At 35.6% G+C, this 16,544-nt stretch overlaps 3 protein-coding genes across 8 annotated transcripts; 1 reads left to right on the top strand and 2 right to left on the bottom strand.

The window, feature by feature from the left end:
* The first annotated feature begins 279 nt into the window (after positions 1 to 279).
* Positions 280 to 1,773, top strand: LOC125196445 (AUGMIN subunit 1-like). Its single transcript, XM_048094960.2, has 6 exons — positions 280 to 626; positions 693 to 825; positions 918 to 1,052; positions 1,129 to 1,252; positions 1,325 to 1,462; positions 1,554 to 1,773. Exons 1-6 carry the CDS (start codon positions 320 to 322, stop codon positions 1,653 to 1,655), a joined length of 939 nt encoding a protein of 312 aa, XP_047950917.1. The 5' UTR covers positions 280 to 319; the 3' UTR covers positions 1,656 to 1,773.
* Positions 1,743 to 3,662, bottom strand: LOC125196446 (mitochondrial fission 1 protein A-like). 4 transcript variants are annotated; one of them, XM_089070208.1, is made up of 5 exons: positions 3,578 to 3,662; positions 2,714 to 2,828; positions 2,237 to 2,358; positions 2,044 to 2,107; positions 1,743 to 1,955 (listed from the first exon to the last, which is right to left on the bottom strand). In XM_089070208.1, the coding sequence occupies exons 2-5, from the start codon at positions 2,784 to 2,786 to the stop codon at positions 1,873 to 1,875; spliced, it is 342 nt and encodes a 113-aa protein (XP_088926334.1). In that variant the 5' UTR covers positions 2,787 to 2,828; positions 3,578 to 3,662; the 3' UTR covers positions 1,743 to 1,872. The 4 variants fall into 4 exon arrangements, with proteins under 4 accessions (XP_088926334.1, XP_088926332.1, XP_088926333.1 ...); XM_089070206.1 differs by lacking the exon at positions 3,578 to 3,662 and adding an exon at positions 3,138 to 3,565; XM_089070207.1 differs by lacking the exon at positions 3,578 to 3,662 and adding an exon at positions 3,456 to 3,502.
* A 3,967-nt stretch (positions 3,663 to 7,629) lies between these two features.
* Positions 7,630 to 10,309, bottom strand: LOC125192272 (BTB/POZ domain and ankyrin repeat-containing protein NBCL-like). 3 transcript variants are annotated; one of them, XM_048089796.2, is made up of 3 exons: positions 9,582 to 10,307; positions 8,100 to 9,043; positions 7,630 to 7,932 (listed from the first exon to the last, which is right to left on the bottom strand). In XM_048089796.2, the coding sequence occupies exons 1-2, from the start codon at positions 10,038 to 10,040 to the stop codon at positions 8,126 to 8,128; spliced, it is 1,377 nt and encodes a 458-aa protein (XP_047945753.1). In that variant the 5' UTR covers positions 10,041 to 10,307; the 3' UTR covers positions 7,630 to 7,932; positions 8,100 to 8,125. The 3 variants fall into 3 exon arrangements, with proteins under 3 accessions (XP_047945753.1, XP_047945754.1, XP_047945752.1); XM_048089797.2 differs by lacking the exon at positions 7,630 to 7,932 and having other exon boundaries at positions 8,001 to 8,968; positions 9,582 to 10,309; XM_048089795.2 differs by lacking the exon at positions 7,630 to 7,932 and having other exon boundaries at positions 8,001 to 9,043.
* Positions 10,310 to 16,544: the final 6,235 nt, after the last annotated feature.

Below are 16,544 nucleotides of genomic sequence, written 5' to 3'. Positions count from 1 at the left end.
CAGTTACTGAAATTAAAATAGAAAGTGGAGTTACGTGGCGTAAAATATGCGATTTTATTTTTAATTTTTCAGTTTGTCTTTCGTTTATACCGGCGATCCTCGCTATCACGATGATCCCCTCCCCCTCCCTCCACAGGTTCTTTTCTTTTTTATTATTTTTTTCTTATTAACGTAGAATATTGTGTAATGTGATACAAAAAATTGCTTTCTTTAACAGGATCTGTATCACTTTTGTGTTTTTATGAATTAGTACTATTATTTCTATGTGATCATGTTTCCTGTATTCATGTGTTAGATGAATTAACGTTTTGACTCCAAAATGAACGATAAAATGAGCTTAAGCATAGGAGATGTTGATCCACCGTCTCCGACGCAATACTCCACACCATGTGATTCACCGGAGAGCAGTGGCGCAGCTTGTCTCAGTGATGCTCGGATCACACAAGTGAAGATATGGCTCATCTCCCAGTTTCACGATGCTGGAAAACACGTGCCCGATTTCGATGACACCCCTCAGACCATTTCTTACCTCCATAATATTGTAACTCGGTCCCATGCTCAAACTGAGGCTGCCACCATTCTCTCGAATGACTTCCGCCACAAATCTGCCGAGTATCGCTCTCAAGGTTTTGTCGTCTTCAATGCTTTCGTTTACACAGTTTTGCCTGTCTGACCCTTGATCATTATCACAGCTGCAAGAATGAGAGAGGTTTTGGAGAAAATGGGATTGTCAATGGAGAGGTTGCCTTCAAAATTGGTGGCATCAGCAAAAATTCTTGCTAATGTGGCAAATCTGTTGGATATTAGAGATACAGAGCTAAGCAGGTATATATAATATATGAGTTTTTAAGTTTAGCACTTTATGTTGATGCAAAGGAATTTGGTTTTTTTAGTGATGAAGGGAAACATGGTGTTAGTTTTCTTGTAGCTGCATTTGATCTATCTCAGAGGAAAGATGAAGTTGCAGAGAAGAAGGCTCAAGCAAATCAAGAGTCCAGACAGCTTCTTGATTTCACCCGAAAGGCGCTTGCCCGATTGACTTATCTGAAACGGTGAATCTAGCTATTAGTCGTTTGCTGAGCTAGCTACGTCTCTGTTGGTTCTAATTTTGCCATTGCTTCTCGCCAGAACTTTGGCGCAGCTTGAGAATGACACAGTGCCTTCCGAATCAGAGATGGCGCACTGGAGATCGAGCATGGTGATTTTGGACAAGAAGGGGACACAGTATCTGCAGGAGTATTCTAACTACAAGGTGATATATACTATCATTTCCATTATTCTATATGGTGGATGTGTGTTGATTCCTGCAATAATTTTGACCCAGAAAATGCTCGACCGCCTCAACTACAGTCCTGAGATCAGGCATGGAGTGTTGGCGGAAATGGCAGATCACAGAAGGAAGCTGCAAAAGGAAACAAAACCAATCCTTGATACTCTGCGAAGCTACCACGATTTGCCTCCTGTAATTAATTCACGGCTTACTGTTGGTGTGTGTTTTTCTTTCCTTTTGTAGATGAATATTGGGCTCTTTTTTCTGTATTATGTGTGTGCAGGACAAAGCCCTAGCTGCATTGGCTGTTGAAGAGAAGAAGATGCAATTTGCTGCTGCTGAGAAGCACCTTGAAGAAGTGTTGCAGTCTGCAATTCCTGAGTGAAATCTCTACTCTTTGGAAGTTTTATTAGTCTGTTCGTAGCGTGATCAAGAACGCTCTCTGTTCGTCTCTCAAGGGGTTGGTAGCACATCAAGAAAGTGTTTTTAATACTTAATAAAACATCTGTCAAATTATTCTTCCAATTGATTATCAGAGGCTTGTATCTATTATAACAAAGCAAAAGCAGAGGAATGCATTCATTTTATCCCTACAGAAAAGATCAGCCTCTCCGAGCAAACGCAGCAGCTGCTATTCCTATGAGACTAACGGCAGTCGCAGCGATGCCCATTCCAATAACACCATCTGTAATGCAAGATAACTAAGATAAGAGTGGAGCAAGGTCAAGCCAAATTTAATAAGCATTTCACCGCTCAATGTTTGGGGGTTGTACCTTTAGTGATTCGTTCTTCAACATTCTTCTTTAGAGACAGAGCTTGCTTCCAGTCTGGTGCAATCTAGAAAACGAAAAATGGCAACTCTTAAAGAACAAAGTGTTGGTGAGCTCGTCTCCCAAGTTACATTTCTAAATACGAGCTTGTTAGAAAAAAATAAGAGAATTGAAAATAAAGGACGAGGAGGAAAACCGAAAAACATTGCTCTAGAAAATGTCTGCTCCTTGAATAATCCCCACCCCTGTAGTGACCAACTGCGAGCAGATAGAGTTTCTCCCTCTTTTGCAATGGACTACCGGTGTTGGTTAGTGAAGCTGCCAGTAAAATAATACACACATAAGCAGATATTCACTGAAAATAGAAAGACCGACTGCATTTGGTTCGTTACACATTACATTAAAGTAGCATAAATGAGAGGGCAGGATGCGAAGCACATCAAAGGCAGATGCTAGTGTAGACGACCAACATCTAAGTAGCATTGTTGATCATAATGGCATTAATATTTAATACAGACAGCTAAATCGCACATGTATTAGCCAAAGAGCGCAAAATGACAATGGCAGCAGAAAAGGCAATACATAAGACGAAACGGCCAAATAGGAAACATTCACTCATTATTATGGTCTGCTATACAGTTGAACAAGTTCAATTAAGCCTATGTAAACTCACCTTCGAGCATGGCAATCCCTCGTTGCACATCTTCAGGTTGTCTGGAATGAACAAGAGCCCACGACAATCGCATAATACAATCATTAACTCGATCTGCAAATTCTCTCTCACAGCCCTGGAATAATACAAAACAGTGGGATACTAAAGCACAGGATAGTTCATAAAACAATATAAACGAAGAAGACGGCCACACACAAGTACACCCTGTGACTGAGAATCTGTTCACTATACAGGAATTACTAAATCAACAAACGCCAATGAAGGAGGCTATTTGCAACACCAACCAATGACCACTAACAATCACAACCACTCGCAATCGCATAGATCAGTCACACCAAAGCAGGTTGTTCTTAAATCAAATTTCACCTCAAACCACAACAGACGATGAGTTCAACAATCTAAGCAAATATGTTTGGAAGAAAACCTGATATGGCAAGAATCATCAACAACCCTACAACCAAGGCAAATTTCTCAGGGCAAACCAAAACACATTTTGCACAATTCTTGAACCTAAAAATTGAAACCAATCATTTAGTTTAAGAACAAGCCTCACACAATTCCTGCAGCTCAAAATGCATATAAACCCTAAACCATCTAAAAGGCCTACAAAACAATTCAAAGGATCACACACACTGACACACACAAAAAGAGCAAGATTGATCATTGAAATTTCACATTCCCAGAGAAAAACGTAAGTTCAAAATCCACAAAACGCACGTTGATTATCCAAATATAAACATACAAATTTTAGTGAAGAAAACGCAATAAACGCAATTAACAAATATTAAAGAATAAACTCCATTGTGCAAAAGTAACCAAAGAAACATTTTTACTAATGATAAGTAGATCTTCCATTCCACTCACTTATTATACTTATAAAAGTGAGATCACTTATTATACTTATAAAAGTGAGATTCATGTTTCCTTAACTTTCTGAACTTATTTTCCTTTATAATTTAAAAAAAGTCGTGCTAAAAAAAAGTGGATATGTAACGAGGATGGAGAAGGCCAGAAGGGAGTATAATTTTTTTAGCAATTTTGCCGTACAAATGAATGTAACGCTAGAAAATTGCAAAAGATCTGATTACAGTTAATCTTAGATTCTTAGTTAACTAGTTTTCGAACAGAAGGCCGATTATTAGAACCATGTAGTATGAGCTATTTTTTCAATCTAATTTTATTCTTGCAAATTATTACGTGACACATTATTTTTTTCCTACAAGTAGTAGTAGTAATATTTTTAAACGTTAGTGGGGACTGCAATAGTTGGGCCATTCTGATCTATAGGCCTAAAAATATCAGGCTTGGCCCGTTCTGATATAAACTGATACAGCTCATAAAAAAAGTACATTGATAAATTTTATTTTATTTACATTATAAATAAATTAAGAGTGATATTTATTTTATTTCTTAAGGCTATAGAATATCTCAACTTAAAACGAGTTGAAATCATCAATATCAAACGAATCACCAGATTAGTTTATTTTGGTTTCGGTCATAATCTCCAATATTGAAAAACCTGTCAATAAAATAAATTATGATGGCCCCTTTCCTTGTAATTATTCCACCAAAATTATTTCTGCGTGGCCTACACGATTTATTTAAATCACAACAGCATTATTATTGATTGAACGAAGTCTAGTCTTTATTTTTTTTAATTTAGCATAATATGGGATTGTTTATAAGCTTTTCATCCAAACTCTCTCTCTCTCTCTCTCTCTCTCTCTCTCTCTCTTATTTCCTCATTATTTTATTCAGGAAAATGCAATAATCTAATACTAGTATCTTATTTCCTCATGAACTTATAAATAGTATATTAGTATCCCTTTCTTTTTAAATGGTAAAAGGGTCTAAACAGAAAAAAAAAATGTAAATATGTGTAGATAATTGGTTAGATATAGCTTTATATATTTATTTTTTTTTTAAAAAAATCAGTGTTTCAGTTGCTTAACTACTTTATGTTAAGTAACATTTACCACAAATTTACTTAAATTTTTCATTTGCATGATTTATATTCAATTAAATTTAAAATTTTAAACTCAATGACAATATTTGCAACTTCATTCTCACATTAAGAAATCAGTTCGTCACTGTGGAACCATCACCAAAAAAATATTTATAAAAAATAAAAATTTGATATTCCATCCCGAATAATGGCGGATCAACCTTATCACTATTTGGGGCAAATTACCATCTCAAATTTCTTCACATATATTCTCTTCGTTCCTTAGTTGAGATATTTTTTTAGCATAAAATTTAAGAAATTAATATTTAAAAATTAAAGTGTAGTATAGGAGAATAAAGTAGGATAGAATGAAGTTTTTTATCATAACAAAAAAGACTAAACTACCTCGAACACAGAGGGGGAGTACTATTTCATTTTTTATAAATTTTTCAAAACATCCCCACGTAAGCCGATTTTTTTTAATTTGTAGAATTGGTAAAAACATGTAGCCAAAACATGCTTTTATTATTGCATTTCACCTTCTCGTTTTTAAAAACAAATTAAAATCCAAGAAAATAAAATCATAATTAATATGGTTAGGAATTGTGGAGGAGGGATTTGAAACCATGTCCTTAAGAAAACAAGCGCCATCCTTAGCCAATTGAGCAGTTATGTCATAGTAGTACTTTTGCTCAAATTTTACTTAAGTATAAAACGTGCAAGTAAAATTTGTTTTGAAATGCATAGGCGTAATGCGTTTTAAAAAATGAGTTTCACTTACATTTTTTTTAAAAACCAGTTTTGGCTATTCATTTTTACCAATTTTGCAAATTACTAGCAAAAAGTTTCCATTTGAAGAATCTATATTCTACTATATTCTTCTAACAAACAAAGAACCCACATATGCCTCTTGTCAAACTGATCAGAGGTTTATGTATGGATGGGAATCAGTTAGTTACGAATAAAAATACATCTTTTAATGATGCAAAGTTCAAATTGTAAACACAAAGTATAACATCTCCAAAAAAGAGTATCACATTTACTAGGTTTTTAAAAGTACTGTGTCACATTTACTAGGTAATAGTACTAGTATGATTTCGGTCTATATAATCCCGTTCAAAGAAATAAGAAGATCAATAATACGTACACATCTACAACCAGAAAACAACAATTTCCTTTAGCTGTATTAAACAAATACATACACACAAAAATGAATAAGAATGAAAAATACTTAAATTAAGGGTCCGTTGGATATATGAAATTAGAATTGAATTGATATTCTATAGAATTGAATTTGAAGGAACTGAATTTTAATTCAATTTCAGATTCATTGTTTGGTTATAAAATGAAGATAATTTGATTTAAAGAATTACACACTCATTGAATAGACACACTACATGTAATCACACATACAATACACACACTCCATGCAACCACACACATAATACACTCACTAGACACACTCACTGAACACACATAGACACACACACACTCAATACATAGATCACACATTGCACACACACAAATTGCGTTGTGTATGTATTGCGTGAGTGTGTGCACTCTATGTATGTGTATCGTGTGGGTGTATGAACACTCTGTGTGTGTGGAATGTGTGAATATGTCTAATTTTATAGTTATATATATGAGTATGAAATTTCAAATATCTACTTTAGATATGAAATTTAAAATGTGAAATCGAGATGATTTGAAATTGTAATTCAATTCCAAATATTTTATAGTACTAAACGTTGAATTAAAATTGAGGTATCCAATTTCACATCCTCAATTCCATAATACCAAACGGACATAAGCAAAATGGAAATATTTTTCATTTTAACTTTTGGAATATTCACACGGGAGCAAAAGCGATTTCACGAACTGAACCATTTATTAATACTATCTGATAAAACAACATATACTGTTTGTGAACTCAAGAAGGTAGTGTCAAGTGAAGAAACTTAAATAATACTATTTGAAAAATAATTAATCATGGAATAAGTGAAAACGGAGTGTGTTTGTTTATCCCATCATTAGAATCTCATCACTAAATTAATTCAAAAGACAATATTAGGGGGGCGTTCAAACTATCAAACGTGTAGAATAGGATTATATAAAAAAAAATAAAAATAAAATTGTTACATTATTTCCAGAATGCATGAAACAGCTCTGCAATTTGCCCTAGTCAATATCAATCCCAAAAATAAACAAATTAGAGATAGAGCAAATTAATTTAGGGGTAACAAGAATTAATACGATATTCGAAATTCAATGTTAATTCAATATTACCTTATATTTTATTCCAAACTTAAATTTATACCGATGCAATGAGTTATTTGTGAAACAAGTCTCTAGTAATAAGCTTGGTGGCAATTTATTAGTTAGAATCAACAAGTATTCTAAGGCAAAAATCGTTGAAATATCTATCTAGGGTTTCATAAAATAATTTCTTATCATGCTATAATTTTTTGGCTGAGCCCCAAACAAGTCAAAGTGGAGACAAAAGGGGGATCAAATATGGAAGGAATCCAAAATCACGATTTACCAACTAAAATAAATTGCTTTGTTATGTCACACTCAATGTTGCATTCATGCTAGACAACCAATCAATTTGTCTAAAGCTAAATGATGCCCCTCTTAAAATCCACAAAAATTCCAATCAAACCTCTCATCACCCAATATAAATGCATTATAATATATGTATACACACTCACACAAATTGTAATATAAATATGCATAATTATTAAATCATACATAGAAGAAGTGAGAAAAGGAAGAGACAGCTCACCTCCCTCATTATAAAAAATTCTGCTCTTTTGTTTTTCTTCTTTCTAATTATTAATTTGTTTTAAACAAAGTCTAATGCCCCAACAAAGTCCCAAAAGACCAATACCCCACCATCACTACTAGAAACCAAAACATCCATTCTTGGAAAAAAATTATCATGATTATAATATTGAATGGAATAAAAACAGACAATAAATTCGTATATAAACTAGAATATAATTGAGGGTAAGGTTAGCTACAATAAAATAATATATATCAGTTTCTAAACAATGATTGAATTCAATAATCGATTCCATGCATATTTGATAGATAATGTGTGTATATTATTTAATTAAATTTATTTATTGAAAATGTAGCCATGAAACAAAATGGATTGACAGGTTGAAAAGATTGACCTGTGTCCTCCATCCATCACAGCAAAGAACTTGGATACTGGTACTGAACTTGTCCCCATCTCTCAACTTCTTATCATTGTATATCATGTTAATGCCTAAATCCAATTCATCAAAGAAAATAAAAAACAGAAGTGACAGACACAGCAGACAAAATCCATATTACTACTCAACTAAAACCTCATCCCATGAAATGAGAGAAAGGAATTGATTTCATTCAACTAATTAGTCATATATTGGAAACAAAAGACAAGAGCATACATACCCCAAGAGAGAGAATTATGATTGTTTTCAGTACTGATGCTGATGATGATACATTGAAGAAGCATCATGTCTATTGATAGCTGCTTCTCTTTGGCTTCCATGGCTGCTAGTCTCCTCCCCTTCACTCATCTTCAAATACACCATTCTCGAATCAAGATTCTGATCCCGGCCACTCATCGGGGGGTATATGGAGGCAGACGCCCCCGTCCCTTCCTCCACATTCCCCTCCTCCCTTGATATAACCATCGCGGCCGACTGAACAAGCTCGAGGCAAAGCCTGAGCTTGTTCGGCTCGATGTGAGTGAGCCCCGGGACGGCCCCCTTGAAGAGGAAATCCGATGTTAGGGTTCGGAGGACGTCAAGGGGCGTGATCCCATCGACCGTCCTCACATTGGGGTCGGCGTGGTGGTCGAGCAGCACCGCCACCATGTCCGGCGACACCATGTCGGCCGCCACGTGCAGCGGCGTCTTCCCGGCGGGGCCCGCCGGGTAATTCACGTCGGCGGCGCCGAGCTCCAGCAGCGCCTTGACGACCTCGCGGCTGCAATTTTCGACCGCGTAATGCAAGGCTAATGCCTCGTCCAGATTGAGGCCTTCTCCCATCACCATCAGCTTCACGAGCTCCACGTCGGACGAGTCGAGGGCGCGGCGCATGCGGCGGATCTTCTGGTCGTCGAGGTGCTCCCCGAGGTGGTCGTGCTGCTGGTGGTGCTGGTGCGGCATTAGGGAGCGCCGCGCCAGCGAGGATTTGAGCCGGAGCTCCTCGATCTTGGCTACCACGTCGATGGGGAGGTGCTTTGCGAGGACCTCCGGTGGGAGCCCGGATTTGCCGACGAGGTGGGAGCAGGTGGTCCATAGCTGGTGCATTTCCTGCTTTCTAGAAGCGATTAGGACCTTCATCACATCCTCAATTGAGGCCTTCTCCACCATGCTAGCCAATTGTTTCTGCACATTTTATTTAATTTCAAAAACAATTTTATTATGTAGTTTGATTTCAATATTGGCATTAAAGGTTTTGGTTTGCTTTTCAACTAAAAAACCAAATGGGGAAAAGCTAGGTTGTGTGGGGAGAAATGAATAATTAATGTGATCACTGTGGAGAGACAAGACTAGAGATAGAGAGAGCCAAATGTAGAAACTTTGCAGTGAAGGATCAGAAAGTTGGGCAAAATCCATTCAACAAAAGCACATGAAATCAAGAAATTTGAAAAGAAGAAGGTGAATTCATTAAACGTGGATTCTTCCGAAAGCAGTAGATTTGAGGATACAATTAATTCAATCATGGATTTGAGCAAGAAATAACAGAAATTCTTCTCCCCACTCGCATCACTAAATTTTATTTTAAGGATCCAATTTCCAACGCCCTCGACAATTACTAGCTACCGCATTCAAAAATTTCAACACTGCTGATAAACAGTGCAACCAATAAATATATTCTACTCGTATTTTTAAAATAAAAAAGAAAAAAAAGAAAAATCAAAACCTGGGTAAGCAAAGCGAGCTGTTCGACGCCGAAAGATCTAGCGGCGGCGAGGGTGTCGAGGGCGAGATCGACGGCGGAGGTGCAATGCGTGTGCCAGCAGCCGCGCTCGCCGCAATTGGGGCGCGGCTCGTGTTTCTGAGGTACAATCGAGACCTGCCCGCTGTACAAGAACTGAAGCATGAGGAGAAAAACCTCATATCCCACCGAGTTCACCGGTATGACAGCCGGGCCAGGCCCTCGAGGAGAGGAGGCTGGGCCGGGGCCCATCCGGAGCGGGTCCTGCGCATCGGGCCCGCAGAAGAACTTGCGGAAGAAGAGGCTCCGGGCAGCCAGAATGCAACGGTGCGCGTGGACCATACGCCCCTCCACGCTGAAGGTGACGTCGCTGAAGGCCTGCCCGTTGATCAGCAGATTCAGGTAGTCTAGAGAGAGAGATCTTAACGACTCTTCTGGGCTCATTGTTTTCTTTTTTTTGCTTTTTCTGTGCAGCAGATTGATGGATGGATGGATATATATATGTATGTATGTATATATCTGAAGTGAGAGAGGGAGATAGATCGAGGTCGAGGAGCTTGCTTGTTCTAATGATTCCTCTTCTTCAATTCAATTCAACTCTGTTGATTGATGATCTACTGTGCTGTGCTTATTTGTTTCTCTCTTTCACTCTACCTATGTGGTGAGATATTTCTAGAGAGAGACTATGATGTGAGTAGTAATACAAATGGCTACTTTGGGCGGCTCAGATTAATATTCTTCACTTTTTTTTATTCATTAACTTGGTCCTTCATTTCGGGCCTAATTACACATTTAAATATATGGAAACATATGACATTAAATTAATTAGGTCTAACCATGTTTCTAATTACACATTAGTGCTCCTGATTAATGATTTTTCTTGGAGTTTATCACTGCCTTTCCTTTTATATTTCTTAAATGCACCGTCGATAGCCTTCCTTTTATGAAATTTGTCATTAATTACACATGTTAATTCGTGTATAAAATTTGAGTTGGAACTAATTTTAGAATATATCAGTGTTACTTAAAAAGCAACAATTAAAATGAAAGCTACAAGGAAATTGAAAATACTCTCACCTACTTAATCTACTATTGATTTTGGAGAAATTATTAAAGTATTTAAATTTACCGTAAAAAATGAGGTATTTAATTAGCTCATGTCATATTCTAAGATTGTTCGGACATCCTATCATTGGATTTAACTTAATACTATGATAATAAAAAATTTCCTGAAAGAAGTAATTTTATTTTATTACTATTATTATATATTGCAACTTTTGTCAACAGAATAGAATCGTCGGCTAGTCAACTCTAAGAAGCGAATATGTAATATTTTATGATAGAAAAATATATAAGAAGTATTTAGTTTAGGTATATTTTCAGTAACGGTCTTATTTTTCCTAAAAGAAATATTAATAATGGTTTCGTTCCTCCTCCAATGATAGTCGAACTATCATTGAGATAATATTAAGTCTTAAATGATGCTTACGCCTAAAAAGGTCGTAAATGATGCTTATATAAGAGTTTGATGCATGATAATGATTAAAGAACAATACATATCACTAATGACATAGCTATGTTTTTAGAATAATGAAAAATTGTATCGAATAGAATAAGATCAAATTATTTTGAATTAGAAGTATAATTAGTTACATACATACATCTAAGAATAATTTGACCCTATTTGTAATTGTAGGAAAAAATTGTACTACTACAATTATTCTTAATAATTTATTATTATTTTAAAAAATATGTAATTAATTTTATTCTTGAAAATATCATTAGTTATTAATAGATTCACAATAAAATTTTAGAGAGAATAATTATTCATAGTAAAAATTGCTCCTTTTTTTACAAAGTAAAAATTGAAAAAATACTCTTTTTTAGGGGAAGTCTATCGTATTATGCCATATACTATATGTTTAAAACTATTGTTTTTTAATTCCTAACTTTTAATTTTGCAAATATTATAATAGTACATATTGGTAGATATTTCAAAAGAGAAAAAATGTTCATTTCGCAAAAAATACTCCCTTCGTTCCATGTTAATATAAGTGTTTTATTTTCTACACTCATTTTAGAATAATAATACTAATAAATAGTTAAAGTGAAGAAAAAGTAAAATTAGAGAGAGAATAATGTAGAGAAGCTTATGTTTGGTTTACATGTTTCTGGGCTTCCGAGGGGTTTGGTGTTTTTACGATTTGGCCACCCCCAATTTAGGGTTTTGAGGTTATGTTGAGTTGGGATGTTTCTGGGTTTCCGAGGGGTTTAGTGGTCCTGTGATCCAACCACTCCCAGTTTAGGTTTGGAGGTTTAATCACTCCTCTATTATAGTATAATTTTTCCCACTGTGTTTATTATTTACTTGTGGTGTTCGATTATTTTTCATGGCCCTCTGATGAAATTATACTGAGAGCTTTTATTGTTCATGTGAGCATGCCCTTTGATGAAATTTGATTGGTTTGATGTGCTGCTGGTTTGATTATTTTCCAATGCCTTGGCGGAAAGCAACAAGCGTGCAACTGGTCTAGGCGATAGATTAAACTAATGCAACTGGTCTAGCAGGAAGCAACAAGCGTGCAAACAGATCAGCATGCAAGGTGGCGGAAAACTCAGATCTATGCATTTTTCAGAAAATACGACCAATTGAAACCTTTAAAAACTTGAAGAAACACTAGATCTAACTTAACTAAGGCAAATCCAAATGCTTGGCTAACAAAAAACAACGTATAACGGCTAGATCTGTCTAACTAGGCTGAAAGAAAGGATAAGTAAGCTGAAACACAACATAAAACCATAATAAACTTCATTGCTCTCAAGATATTCAAACCAAAAGATGTTTTAACTAATTAGCTAATGAAATCCAAGTCATTAAAACTAAGAAACAAGTATTTAAACTAAGAAAGCATTAAAGAAAGCATATAAAGGGGTGTTGTGCTCCTCGTAAGCTGGATGAAATTCTGTAACTGCAGTGGTGGACTGACTGGACGGATGGTAGACTCCCTCTCCCGACAGGTGGTCGGCAACTTCAAGTAACACTAGCTACGCTAAGCTAAGAGAATTTCCTAAGGTTGCTCATTCTCTTGAGTTGACAATTCTGCCCCTTCTAGATAGATGATCATTTATAGCAATCTGCTCCATCTTGTGATCATTTATAACACCCTTTTGGCGTTATTTTCACTTGAATCTTTTCCGACCCTTTCCTCCTGACTAGTACCCCACCTTGCACACTATAGCAACTATTTTGCAGATATTATCCAATTAAGCGCGTTATCCTGACCAGTAACCAAGGACTAAAACGAGACTTATCATAATTGTTGGGTTTCCATAACGAAAATTGTAATTTAAATAAATTCACAATATTATCAATTTAGCTTATTATATGGATCAATTCAATACGCATTAAGAACACATAAGAACTTGTTGATTGCGCGTTTAGTTTCACATAACAAATCAAATTTACGGAATTAAATCTTACTTGATGATTTTCCAAAGAATCGAAGTGGCTCGCTATTTGTCCATGTGTCGTGTTTGAATGTTAGGTCTCAGATCTTCTAACTATTTCCCACACTCTAGATTTGACTTTCTTGTTGGAGAAGCTTGACAGAAACAAAGGACTAATCTTGAAAGAGAAGAGCACAATATAAACACAATAACAAGGCAAAAATCAATTCCTCTATTATTGGAGAGAGCAAAATATGAACACAAGAATCAGGCAACAATCTTTTGGAGACTTTGGTTTTTTGTATTCCTTCATCTCCTTTTGTTAGAGTTTTGTTGTTAGGCTAGGTTAGGTGTCTTTGGAAACTTGGACTGGGCTCCCCTTTTAACTTTTTTCATTAAAATTATAACCCTTAATTTTATCCAACCCCAGAGGAATATTATCTTGTACCACCATAGAAGAAATATTAACCGTCGCCCAATCTAAGATTACATACAACCCAAGTTAACTCCTTAATAAGTTACTTCTCGTGTCTAAGATAACAACATCATTAATTAATCCAAAGTCTACCATAGACAAATAATTTAATTAATTCTTTTTTTTCAAATAGTGGTCCAGTTCGTCCAATCTAAGGCTACAAACAACCCGAGTTACCTCTTTAATAAGTTACTTCTTGTGTCTAAGATAACAACACCCATTAATTAATCCAAAGTCCACTATAGACAAATAATTTAATTAAATCCAAACCGAACGGATTTCTTGAATAATACTCCATTCATCCCACTTTAGCAGTTCCGTTGACTTTTTTGCACTTGTTTTATAAACAATGATAATAATAGTTAAAGTGAATAAATGATAAAGTAACAGATGGAATAATGTAGAGAAGATTTATAAAACAAGTGCAAAAAAGTCAACGAGATTGCTAAAGTGAGACGGATAGAATAGTATGCAGGCACACGATTCAGTGCAATAACAAAACTGATATGATTTTTTTTTTCTCTGAGCGGTCCGCTTGATCTCTCTACACTCCCCTACTGTTCGACTAGGGTTGGAAATTTTTGGCTTAACACAATAATCCGACACGAATCCGCACGAAATTAGTGGATTTGGGTCAAAGCTTATTGGGTTCGTGTCCTTATCGGGTCGACCCGTTAAGAACACGAAAATTTCATGTTGTGTTCATATTACCCGTTAAAAAATAATATACTATAATATTACTATTAATATTTAGTATTTTAAAAATGATATTTTTTTTTATTTTGTTGCTATGAATATATTGATGTTATTGTTCATCATATTAGATTGTGTAATCAAATTTTGGATTTTTAATTAGACTCTTAATGATCAGATTCAACATTTTGTCACTTTTGTTAATCAAGAACAATTATTATCAGGTTCTTATCGTGTTAACATGTTCTAACCGTGTTATCAGGTGGTGTTGTTATAGTGTCGTGTCATGTACATGGGTTGTCGTGTCGTATTGACACAAGGTGGTTAGTGTCATTAATGGGTTCGTGTCAGGTTCGTGTCGCGTTCGGGTTTGAGGGTAGCAGGTCGGGTTCGTGTTCTGGTTTGGAGTTTTCTTAACAGGTCCTGTTCGCATTTGTCCTTATTGGGTCGGGTCGTTATCATGTTGACTCGATAACAACTCAACACACACGATTTGCCACCCCTATGTTCGACTACCTTTCTGAGCAGGCCACTCCACTTCGGTGTAGGTTTGGTGCGGTCTGCTCGAACTCCCTGGACTCCAAACTTATCTCTCTCTATCCAGAGCAGGCCGCTCCACTTCGGCGTTGGTTCGGAGCGGTCCGCCTTGTTCCCTCTTTGGCTACCCTATTCTTGAGCGGTCCGCTCCAACCTGTTGTCCTCCCTTCCCTTCTCGAGATTCGACATCATCTAAACTTGGCTTCATTTGCCAAGCTTCATCCTTGCTTCCTCTTCGTCCCTCTTGACTTGCACGGATAGGCTCTCGAGCTCCTTCTTGGACAACGAGCGTGTTGTAGGTCCTCCAAAGGACTTTAACGGGTTTGGGATCACTTGCTCCTCATCCTTAGCTCCTATGATGGTATCAAAACTAACTTCCTCTAGTCATTAATTACCACAACTTTAGATATCATGTTTACTGGGTTACTGAAAACTCACACCTCTTTGATAAATCTAAATAGTCTATAAAACAAATAACGTATGATCAATGTTATCTACAAAGATTGAGAAATATTATTCACCAAATTTCTTCTTTTAGTAGATAGCATTAAAGACTTATTGGTACTTAAGATCCATTTAATGTTGTACCACACTAGTGTCGTTAGTTTTTTTCAAGGTAAGGAAAACTTTCGGACTTAAACTGCAACCTTTCATGTAGGTAGCCAAAGCCGTGTTGTGAAACTGTTTTACTTCTATAAGGAATTAACTGAGTCATCTACTGTGATGACATGTTACACTACTCAATTTATAATACAGAATACTTAGACTTGTACTTTTGGATGATTTAATTATATAAAACGGCCACTATCTATTAAAGTGAAACACATAGTGTGAATTGAAATAAATATTTTTCTCACTAATAGAAATTAAGTTTTTACACGATACAAAGCACTCACAACCTCTCGAAATTTTTCCACGGCGGTAGATTAATTATTCCTCTTCAAGAGACTTTGCATGAACCATTCAAGATATCAACTTCATATAGACTTTCGGTACGATAAACTAGGTGTAACAATGAACGAACTAACGATTAATGATTGATCATTAGATGCTCTAAAACAATGATAGACAATACAATGAGGATAATATATACTCCCTCCGTTCCATAGTAATAGAGACATTTCATTTTGCGCACTCGTTTTGAAAAAATAATTATAAATAGTTAAAGTTGAGAAAAAGTAAAGTAAGAGAGAGAATATTATAGATAAGACTCTTCTCTACATTATTCTCTCTCTTACTCTACTTTTTCTCCATTTTAACTATTTATAATTATTTTTTCAAAACGAGTGTGCAAAATGAGCCTCTATTACTATGGAACGGAGGAAGTAAAAGACTAATATTAACATAAATACTCGAAGAATTATAAAGGCTACACTATATTATGCTTGGTTATTCCATACATCATGTATTATGTTCCCTTTATACAGAGAGTGGGGAAGACATAATTCTAATCCTATTAGATATCTATACATGATTGATATGGATATCTAGCTATAAGGTATAGTAATTAATCTAAATATTTTTTTTTTCCAATTCTTGTGTTTTGAGTATATAGTTTAATAAGAATCCCTTATAGCATCATAACTAATAAATTGCAAAGGTAGATAGTATTGGAGATCGAAGAATATGTATAAATCATATACTCCATTCATCCACTAAATATAGTCTTATAGGTGGACAATATAAATTTTAATGAGGACTTGATAAACTGAAAAAGGGAAGAAGGAAAAGTAGGCAAAGTATAAAAGAGAAAGAGTAAACATAGATAAAATAGTAGGAGTAATAATAATTTGATA

This window comes from Salvia hispanica, chromosome 4, assembly GCF_029641045.1.
Source record: "Salvia hispanica isolate PSC_SH4W2 chromosome 4, Shi_PSC_v1, whole genome shotgun sequence".
NCBI classification, from domain to species: Eukaryota; Viridiplantae; Streptophyta; class Magnoliopsida; order Lamiales; family Lamiaceae; genus Salvia; species Salvia hispanica.
Note: the sequence above shows the minus strand (reverse complement) of the source record. Positions and strands in the feature narration are given on the sequence as shown.